General features: G+C 36.5%; 1 protein-coding gene across 1 annotated transcript in view; it reads right to left on the reverse strand.

The window, feature by feature from the left end:
• The window catches only part of PCGF6 (polycomb group ring finger 6), a 23,526-nt gene extending 13,068 nt beyond the window's left edge, over positions 1-10,458 (reverse strand). The window contains exons 1-6 of the mRNA XM_010000094.1: positions 10,362-10,458; positions 8,884-8,980; positions 8,239-8,294; positions 7,422-7,481; positions 6,706-6,814; positions 2,922-2,949 (exon numbers count right to left, since the gene is read on the reverse strand). Of these exons, the coding sequence (XP_009998396.1) occupies positions 2,922-2,949; positions 6,706-6,814; positions 7,422-7,481; positions 8,239-8,294; positions 8,884-8,980; positions 10,362-10,458 (447 nt within the window). The remainder of the gene's footprint in view (positions 1-2,921; positions 2,950-6,705; positions 6,815-7,421; positions 7,482-8,238; positions 8,295-8,883; positions 8,981-10,361) is intronic.
• Positions 10,459-11,389: the final 931 nt, after the last annotated feature.

An 11,389-nucleotide genomic window follows, 5' to 3' on the forward strand; every position in this document is an offset into this window, starting at 1 on the left:
ATCAGTCCTATTTTACTACTGAAGTACTAGAGAATTATATTTGCTATTAATTTTGCATAGAAATCTGCATTAGCAACATTTTAAGAACTCCTCCCCTCACAAGCATTTACTCTTCAGAAGCACATGAACTATTTCCTAGTTTCATTATTTTCCCCAAATCAGATTTGTGTACCAAATATGATTTAGATAATTAAACCATGTCATTTTATAATGCAAGAAGCTTAAGTCTTTTAGCATTTTAGAAGTATTATGGCATGGGCTGGAATAAACGTAATAGTTCATGAAATTCTAGAATCAATTAAAATATACTAGTACGCAGAACACAAGAGCAAGAATTGACTGAAATGTTTTTGTATCATTTCTAAATACTTTCACAGCAAGAACTGCAATGACAGGACATTTTTTATGCTAGCCTTAAACATTTTAATGGGATTTTCTTCTACAGATAAAATTTTAAACAGTTGACTGGTGATATGGGCAGCTAAGTGAAGAGGCACAAAGGCAGAGCAGATAACTGCATTCAGCCTGATAAATGGATTACCTTTTGTGTCAATTAATTGGATTTTTATGTTAACTCCTGAACAGCTGTGATTTACTATGCGGGTTCATTATATCATTTCCATTTCAAAGAAGGGTCAGAGGGTCATGGGCTACCCTTGAATTCAATCATAAATTTAAATATGCATCCATGATAACTGTGGTTTTGGAACAATAGTTTGATTTATTCATGTGCAAGAGCCAGAAATGACAGTCAGGCCTGATCTAGGGAACCATGATGATGCTGTATTGATGTCTGCTGCATGTATAAATCATAGTTCATGGCCACAGACCTTGTAAACCTGTTCACTCCCCACAGCTCCCATTAAAAAAAAAAAAAAAGTTGAAAACATCTGGTTCAGAAATATAAGCCAGATAAAGAAGTAACTGAGGACAAAGCAATGCTAAAAATGGATCAGGTGATATTTTGTGAGAAGCGGATATGAAAGAGAATTTGGAAAGTTGGGAAATAAACCTCTTAGTCATGAAGAGGAATAAAAGCATGAATATGCATAGTATTCATGCATAAGAAGAAAATAAGGATGGAAAGGAAGGACAGAGTGAAGCAGGGCATTAACAGAGAAAAAAAAAATGCTGCAGAAAAATACCATTTCAAAGATGTTGCATTTCTTAAAGCTTACATACATGACAAAGAAGACTAAAAATGGACATAAGCCGAGTGGCACTTTAGTCTATTGATGGTAGGATTATTTGCAGCACAGAAATAATTTCTGTGAATAATGGTGGGCAGCCTTTCATTTCAGAATCCTCATAACACTGAAGTGAGCAGGAATATTTATGGCTTAAAAGGTAAAAAAATATTAAAAAATAATCAAGAACTCACAAAATACCTTTCCTGAACCACAAATACTCGTAATGATGCTCAAGGCAAGTATTGTTTTTAAAAGGCAAAATTACTTGCATTGGAATGGCATGTTTCAGGGGAAACAAATGTCTGACACATTAATATTACAACATGTAAGTTAATAAAATGGTTGAACTGCCCTACAGTCATTCTTGTGTGGCCCAAAATGAACATGATAAAAAAACAAAGCAGAAAGAAGGGCAAATGTGCGACAGGAAGGATGGGAGGTGATTCAAGGGCAAGAAGGTGAAAAAATAGTATGAAATGTAAGGGTTAAAAGATGAAAAAGTGCTGGGCAGATGTATTGCTGAAACAAATGAAGAAAATTGACTGCAGACACTTTCAGGAACATTACCCTCCTACAAATTAATTTTGTTTTACTAAACTAATACTTCAACTCTTGGTGAAAATTCTTATTTTTGTATTTAAAGTTTGAAATTACCTCCTAAGCTCTGCCATAAAAAATGTAATTACTTTAAAAAATTGTATTAATTACTGCAATCAAATATAACAGTTCAATATATTTTCAGGCACAAATTTGAAGTCAACTCAGCTGAAAACATGAAGGAAATTAGTAAAACAGTACAATCAAGGTAATTAATATTTAAGTTACTAACACATTTTTTTCTCTCAAATTCTTCAAGAGTAAAATCTTCTGAGCCCTACAATTCCAATATAATGAAAGATTAAATGCAAACTATATTGGGTAATTTTAAACTACATGTCCTTCTTGCTCTTGAATAGAGCCCCATTTTCTAAATGTTTAGTCTAAACAGTGGAATGACACATTGTGAGCATGTCTAACTACAGCACATGAAATCATGAAGGCAGCAAACAATGTGCAGTTCCTCTATGAATTTCTACCAAAGCAACTCCATAAGAGTCTGTATTGGAAGAATCATATTCATTAGCAAGTAACTGGGAACACTACATCTTGTTTAGCAACAGCCAGCACTCAGAAAACAAACACTGTTAATGAAGGGATGGAAAGAAGAATCTTCCTGCTGGCTAAGGAAGTATATTGTGCCATTCAGACAACTTTGTTTGTTAGTTCATTGTATGTTTCAGGACATAGCAATTTATTATACTATTGCTATATCTCAAGCTACATTTCCTCTGAATAACCTACGCAAGTTTTCCACTACAATTAGACTTCTACTTCAAAAACCAGTATTTTAGACAACATCTACACCTTTGTTTAGGATTCCAGTTAAAGCCATAGCAGTGCACCTTTTGGAGACAGATGCAAGAATAAGAGGCTAGAAACACCTGGGTGAAATTTTATCAGTTTCACTCCCATTCTCCTACCAAAACTTTAATTACATAGCCTTAGAAGCATTCTTTTCTGTGATGCTACACAATACTAGGTTTGAAAGTAAACTCTAATCCGAGGTTGGTTATTACTATGCTGATAAAAGTTCAGGCTGCATAGAATAGGAAAATCAAAACAAATTAAATACATCCAAGTTATACAAATTTCTGAAGTAAATTAAGAGAAAAATTCAAATTACATCTGCACCTTAAAATTCCCTGTGCCTTCGTTAGCTCTGAAAAACAAGAGAAGAGTAAACACAGTCAATATTGCTAAGGTTAACAGTTATTAACACCCTCAAGCTCTTTGTTATAATAGTGACTTACTGATTTAGTAGTCTGACATATCAAGCTTATTTTCTGAATCAGGGTCTTCCTTTCATTAATCTTTAACACATGAAATAATATTAGACTGAATTTTTTTTTTTCTCCTACCTTTTATTTGGTACTCCACTTGTCTTATGAATTCAAGCTATTTATGACTTTAAGGTTTGTCTATATGAAATAAAAACAATCCAACAGAGCCTACAGGCATTTTTAAACACAACATAGCATTCATTTTCATAGCAGTAGGTGGTAATATTAATGCTGCTTAAACATTCATACTTGATCTTCCTTAATATTTGGAACTTTATCAGATAGTACCTAAGAATTTGCTGACAGAACTTGCCTGACCACCAAAAAGGCTTTCTGGGCCAGCTTCCAGAATACTTATATCACAGGATTAATGCTATCTAGGAACTCAGGAAAGCAGCAGGTGTTTCTCTGGAAGGTGAAATAACTCACAAAAGTGGCAACTGACCAAACTGCTGGCTGACTTAAACAAAGGTTCATTCATTTGCACAGTATGAGCATGTGATCTACTACAGATTTTCTATACTTCACACCTCTATCTTGTAGCACAATGTATAAATTCCTCAATTAATTAAGCCAAATTAATGACATTTAACTATTTTTGCATTGTGTTAGCAAGTGTATACATGAGAGGTGAAAAAAATGCAGTATTTAATTGCACTGTAAAGGGCAAAAATTAAGCACGACCATTTGTAATGTTTGTGCAGAAAAAACCTTAAGAGTGGCACTTCAAATTACTGTAATTGAGTTATCATCACCTCTAAACATGTATCAAGAGTTAAATAAAACTATGAACAAATTTTGCCACTGAAAGTAATTTTAAAATTACTAAGAAACAAACATGGAAGACTTTTCCACTCCAGCTGTCATTTTCTTTGATACAGTCCAACAGCCACAGGAGACTAATCATATACTCTAAAGACACAATGTAGACAGTCAAACTTTCCAAGTAACAATTTCTGAGGGCAACTCCGATCTGCCCAGAGTTCTTTTTATCGAAAATGTTTTCTTCATCTATCATCACCAAAATAAGCACTTTTGACTGTTGAAGAGGAAAACTTATTAACTTTTTAATACATAAATAATAAAAGAAGATCAAAGGTTAAAAACCTCACTAAAATAAAATGTAAAGTAGGCACTGTTAACCCATAAGCCTTTTTCTGTTAGGAACATTCTGTGCTTCCCTCCATATAGGTAACAAAACACCAGTGGACAGTTTCACATAGTATAGATGGTATTTACACAATATTACCTGCTTTGCTGCCAACACTGGAATGGAAGCTTGAAATAAAACTACCAGAAAAACAAATACAATACAGATTCAGAAGTCATCTTGTTTCACAGACAAGAAGATACATGTTTACTAGTTTTGAGGTCTAAGCTGCCTGACATCCTCTAAGAAAAATCCTCAGTTCTCTTGCTTTGAAAAAACAAAAACATACCTACTGAGACTCACAGGAGGGAGAAGTGACCAGGAGATTTTCACAGTGGAAATCTAAACCAAAGTACTTTTACTACAGTGAGTTCAAACTGTATCTAATCCTTCACTCAGCCTGAAAGGGACATCCTTGAAAACAAAACCTAATTCCTGTTTTTAAAGCTATTGTACAGTGAAATTACCACTGACCAGCTGTTGGTATAAAAGCACACTCCAACGCCCTTTCACTCCATGTGCTCCCTCTGCCACCTGCTGGGCCAGCACAGCAGTGGTCGGTGCCCTCCACAGGTCCCAGAACTAATTAGATGCTAACTTCATGGGATACAGCCATGACAATAAAATAAGTGCACATATATTCCTCACCAAATATGAAAGTAGGTAATGAGCATTCTATTTACTCTTTCCTACTGAGATTTTAAGTCAAGGTATTTTACCCATGTTTTTATACATACATTTAATCACTTTTTACCTGGTGGGTTAAAAAAGTATGCCCGAGCAGCAGGTCACTGGGATCCTATACTAATTAAATTATGCCTTTTATATCACATTCCTTAAAGGGTGAAAAAGTCTCTTTAAAGCAGTTAAAAAACTAAATTTGAATTAAATTTTGAGTGTACAACACGCAGCGGTCACAGGCTGAACAGCTATGTAATAACTTGAACATATGGCTTTTGGCTTCACTTATGACAATTCTGCTCTTAATCCAAAAGCAGCAATTTCCTTGGTCTCATTTCTTCAACACATGCATTTCCAGACCACCCTACTCAGCAGAATGGCAGTATGATACCTTGTTTAAAAAGAGGAAACTGAGACAGACTGTTAAAAGGTAACCACGACCTGCCAGTTTCCAACTTGGGACAGCTAAGATTTGTCTGCAGAACATTTGATGCTACAGTTCTAGTCAGGACTTCCACTGCTCTCAGCTGTGCTTCTGAGCATTCAGCACTTCTGCAAGTCAGGCACACAGAAAACGAACACTGAAATTAAGTCAGGTATGTGGATTCACAAAGATGTTTTACGGAACAGTCAGGGATTGTTCCCTAGAGATTTAGCTTGAAGACCTCTTCCTGCAATCCCACTTCTCACCTATTTAAAGAAACAAAGGAGCCCATATAACAGGCAACACTTAAAAAAGCCAACAAACAAAAAAACCACACACCACCACCCACCTGGCCAAAATTAAACCATGGAGGAAATGTTTTCTGTACTCTGAATAAAATAAGATACAAAAGAAACACTGGGCAAAATAAAAGACTAGGACATGATGTCTAAGAAGACTGAGGCTGAACAAGGCTGTAAGCTCTGCTGCTAGAATTTCCCAGTTCCAGATGGCTCGATTTCACATCATGCATGTGATAGTTTGCTATCATTACATATTGGAGTTCTTTGAACATTTTGTTCAGACCAAAACCAGGCACAATCTCAGTAGAGAGGTAAGAGTTGCAGAAGTTAAGTTGCTTCCCTCCCACAGTTGAGGTTCTGCACTGTGTGGAGGTATCAGAGTAGTTACAGCTTTCAATCCCTTTTTAATCACCCTTTCTCAGGCACTAACATACAAATCTGCACATGGCCACAGCAATACGATTTCTCCTTCCCGTATGCCTGAAAATAGCTCCAGTGTTCGTGTTTTTGGATTTCCCCCTCACAATTCAGGGCCAAAGTTGACTCTTGATCTAAAAGCCTCAGCATAACTCATAAAAATCTGGGAAACTGTCAGAAAAACTTAATACTAGACCACGTTATTACCACCCCCACCACCCCCCAATAACATTTACAGGAACACTGCTGTTGCTGCCCAGGTTGTAGTTACTGAGCTGCAGTCTCTGAGTCAGATGAGCAAGTCCTAACAGTCAGCATTAATTGTACTGCCACCTACAGGGATTAAGTGTAAGAAACAGGTATTTGATCATTCAGCATACTAAGACTACACTATTTTGTTAAAAATTAACACATGTAAGTTTTAAACCAACACTTTGAGGAAGCTATTATAATGGGAAGATACACGACTAATTTAATTATCTGCATCATCTAGCTATGTGTAGTTGGCTGTCACTACTGCACTGAAAATTAAAACCAGCATCTGCCATTCGAGCTGGAGAAAATGCACACTCAATAACAACTAAGAACTGGTTAACAGTCCAAGATACACAAGCAGCACCCTCATGTCAGCCACTTGCTCTTACATTTGCCCACAACTCACCCAATGAACTCCAGAACTATGGAGATGTCAAGTTCTGGGGGGATCCGGAACACTGAGCCCAGAACTTTTCGAGGTCTTCCTCTGCTCACTCGAACTGGCTGTGGGACAGCTAAAATATTCAAACAGCCAAAATGCAAACACAACTTGAAATAGAAGCAGCATAAGATGCTAACAAGCAAAACAGCTCGTAAGGAAAAATAGCCCATGTAATTAAACCTATTTTTTAAAATTACTAAATTACATTTTTATAAATTTCACACTGTGTATCTGAACCAGCCCTTTGTTACCTTTCAGCCTGGCTTATCTCCAAAGAGCTGTTTAACTGATAGTAAGACAAAAAAAATAATTGTCATAATCCCACATCTGTCAACAGACTTCCAAATTCTTATTTTTACTCTTTTGTAATATTATTTATTAAAGGCCAGGGAAAAAAAAAAATTCAATGCACATTTTAGATGTATATATGTATTTCCTGGTTGCAGGCAAAACAGAAGCTGTTCAAAACAACAGCAACCTGGGTTTAAGTGCTGACATTTTAATCTATTTTTATAACTGGAGAACTATGACAAGTTACAGTAATCAGACAACAAAGAGTCCTGTATTTTCAATACTACTTATCTTCAGTTGTGAGCTAGTATTTCAAAGAAAACCCCTTCAGAATAAATGATATACTAAATATTTCCTTAACAGTGTCCTATAAAGTGATTACAGCTCACCTGGTTTAGGCACTTCTAATCCTCTTTCTTTATAGAAGTCATGCATTTGTTTTTTCTCTCCTGAAAAAACCCACAATAAAGAACAGACTGGAATGTTATTTCAGGTGCTAAGAATATCCATACTTGCCAATGGTCAGACCAGTAAAAGCTTTCCAAGTTCCTACACCATCAGTAGTACTCCATACAAGGTTGGGACACTTAAGATACTCAGGCTAAGAGTTTTTTAGTAAAAACTGGGAAGAAATCAGAGAAACTAACCACAAATCATACCAAAATAGCTGCTTAAACTATTATCCTTCTGGCTGTCATGACTATTTTTATACCATCTATAGTCCATATATATGCACTAGATGTGTATATTATTTCACCCAGATGGACTGAGCAGACTCACTGGCTTGCAAAGTTCAGGGTAAATGACATGGTGGCAGTGAACACACTTAATATCAAACCGAGAAATGTGGCAGTAAAGAAAATACAAAAGCATTTGAAAGTATCTCTCTTAGCAATTATTTTTCAATTGAGGCAGGTGAACTCAGATGGAACTGTACTTACACAAATATATGTGGCATGACCATGAAATATTATCTGGATATTTATTTGGATACGTTGACACATTTAATGAGATAGAGCACACACCACTATGCATAATAGCATTTAGCAGCCAGAAAGATGTCAGCTGGCACAGCTAACTCATTAAGATTTATAACGAAATGTTACAAAACTATTTAAAAGAGCTCAGAGTAGAAACAGAGCTTTGAATTACTCTTTTCTGTCTAGTCATTTCAATCTCAAGATGGTAATAAAGAAAGGGACTTACTTTCCTCCAAATTGACAACTAGTTTATAGACTATGTCTTGCAATTGCCGGTCCAGTCTATTAAAGAGAAAAAAAAATTAAGTCTTTGGTGCAACACAGAATGATTTTCATTAAATCATAAGAGAGATGCTGAATACATTGCTGAAGTGTGATGTACATAGAGAGAAGTAATACAGCAGCAACTTCTTATCTGACTATATTCCTGTCCTGACCACAGAGCTTCAACAGAAGAAGCTATATAAAACTAAAAGCACCACTCTTCAAGAATTCATGAACAGTTGCAGAAACTAAAATTAAATTTTTAGCATTAACAAGTACACTGTGTCAACAAAGCTTTGTTTAAAAGGAAATCTAAGCAAATAGTGAAGAACTTGTACTACCTGCAACACTGAGCAAATGCAAAAAAATGCCTAGGGTAGGGGGTAACAAACCCTAGAAAGAGATGCAAACTAGATAAAACAAAAAAATTGAATATTCTCATCTTCACTATTGAGAGGAAACTTAAATACACAAAGAACATAGTGTGTTTCATGTAGCTGTCCCTTTATTTGAAATAAAAAAGCACAAGTCTGTAAAATGAAACATTCAAAATCAAGCAGCAAAACTTGAAAAACATGTACCTGTAAAAATGGCATGAACTTATTACCTGATATTATAAAGGGGCTGTGTCTGATGCACAACAATATTGCATTTGGGACATCTGTTGCTGTAGTAGAAGTGTCTCACTATGCAGCTTTTGCAAACTATAAAGAAAAGAAACTACATAAAAATCACATGTATACTATACAATAACATCTGCTAAGGCAACAGGAGCAATTAGACCCAGACTTCTCAAAGTTTGTCAGAGACAGTATGAAGCATGTCTCTCAAACTCAAGTAAATGGCAGCTCTCTGCCTGTACAGAATACAGCACTTCTGAATATTCAATTAGGATTATTGCTATGAATTATTCCTATGAGTAATCCTAACCCAAACAATGCAATGGTAGGTGTTCGATTTTGTTACTGTGTTACTCAGAACAAAAGCAGAGCTAAGACAACAGAACACTGACTGCTAGAGGCAGAAGGTTTGCTGAAAAGTATCCTACAACTTACAAGAAGAACCAGAGTAGAAAATTATAATTATGTCATTTTAATTGTACTTTATATGTACTTTAAAAATTTGGAGCGAAAGCTAATGAATGGATACAACTAAAATGTAAAATGCATACAACTTACTATGAAATCATCTCTGTATCAGCCTGAACTTAAACTTTTCCACATCTAGGATGAAATTCCTAAGAGACTGCAACATTATGCTGTCCTTACTAACAGTTGTACATTTTCCTGAATTCCAAACTGCACTGAATATTAAATGGTGTATATATGAAACAAAAAAAAACAGCTCCCAATAAAAGGAAAAAAAAACCCAAACACCAAAGAGGGACAAAAAGTGTTTTCCCTCTGTAATTTGAGTGGCTGGAACGAGCTGAAAGCCAAGATTCTTGGATTCAGGTGGGAATGTGGGTGTGGCTGAGTCAGCTTCACAGAAAGGATTTTATTGGCTTCAAGAGAAAACAGTTCAGTCAGCAACAGAAGAACCGTTCACACAACACAAGGATTGAGGAGAAAAAAACAATGGCAAGAACATTAAAATCAGTTTGCTATTATCCATCTATTTCTATTCATCAGGTTATAGACTAACTGCTCCATAGGTGCATATAACAATTTCTGCCTGACCTGGTATTTCCATATAGACTTTTTGAACTTACAAGCTCATAACAGCAACAACTTAGGTAACTCTCTAGTCCTTTATAAGCAAGGCCACTCAACTTCCTTTTCTCAGTTATATACTCAAATCCCTAGAGTTTACTTTAAAAAACTAAAAAGTTTTTTATTTTTCTTGGGCTTTATCTTTCCACACATCATTTTCCCCCTTAATCTGAAAAACTAAGCTCACTTAATAATTGACTGATTTCACTATTTTCTGATGCTTAAGACATTCACAGTTTTATTTTCCTAAGGAACAGAATAAACACAACACAGTCACATCAAATAGGGAACTACTTTTGTAAAGTCAGAACATCAACAGCTGATTTTTGTTTGAATTTGCAGCTAAACTTAGAGTGACAATACTGATACTTACAGGTGTGCAGACATTCTGTAATAGTTGTAGCATCAATAAAGTAACCTTTGCAGATGGAACACAGGATGTAAGGGGTCAACTCTGCAAGGTTTATCATACGCTACAAAGGAAGACAGTTTGTTAAGAGTTGGAATACACAGACTATGCCATGAAATTTCCTGATGGCAGCTTCCACGGTCATAGTCATAAACCATGAAAAAAACTTGGATTAATGTACTACAGATATAGGTTCTTCTAAGAGGTCAATCATTCCTCATATACAGCTCTTTTCCAGCGACTTCCATCTAGTCTTTTGAATCGACCTTTTTGTGAATCCATTTTGCTTAATGAACCAAATCTGAAAAGCAGACTATAAACAAACCTTTCGGGAAAAGCTTTTTTGGACACTCTTTTAACTGAATTATCAGACAACCAGCAAGCTTGAAGCGGATACTGGTAGCAAATAATGTTATCTGAAAATGCACAGCAAGCGTGCTGGGGCCCTCAGTCGAGATCCGTGAGTAGCGCCGTCTCTCGCTCCTTCGCACAGTTAGGGATATACAAACAGGGATATACAAATGCACATCAAAGCAAAGGCTGAAATGTCACTGCTCTGACTTGTGGCTCTTAAGTACCTTTATCAGGAACGCACATCAGCAGTTTCACAACAGTTTTCCTGACAGATATCTACTGCTTCAAAAAAGAACAAATTCATTCCACTCTATTTCCGAAAGAAGTAACACGTGGAATTTTTACTCTCAAAGCCAGAGGAAGGGGCTTTCCCCCAGCGCCACCCTTCATTCCACCTACACGCCACCGCTTCCCACCCCCCCAACTTTGCCAAGAGTTTGTCACAGCTGCACTCAAACGAGGCACGTGAAAGAACCGAACTTGGGGAAGAAGAAAAGCTCTATCACTACGCGGCTCCTGCTGCCTAAGCGGAGGCCCAGACTCACACCTGGCGGTTTCCACGAGTCCCCACAAGCACGTACGGTCAAGCGCGCCGCGTACCGAGCCGGTCTGAAACCCGCGGGCTTTGCGGACAGGCC

Source organism: Chaetura pelagica, unplaced genomic scaffold (genome assembly GCF_000747805.2).
Source record: "Chaetura pelagica isolate M959 unplaced genomic scaffold, ChaPel_1.0 scaffold436, whole genome shotgun sequence".
NCBI classification, from domain to species: Eukaryota; Metazoa; Chordata; class Aves; order Apodiformes; family Apodidae; genus Chaetura; species Chaetura pelagica.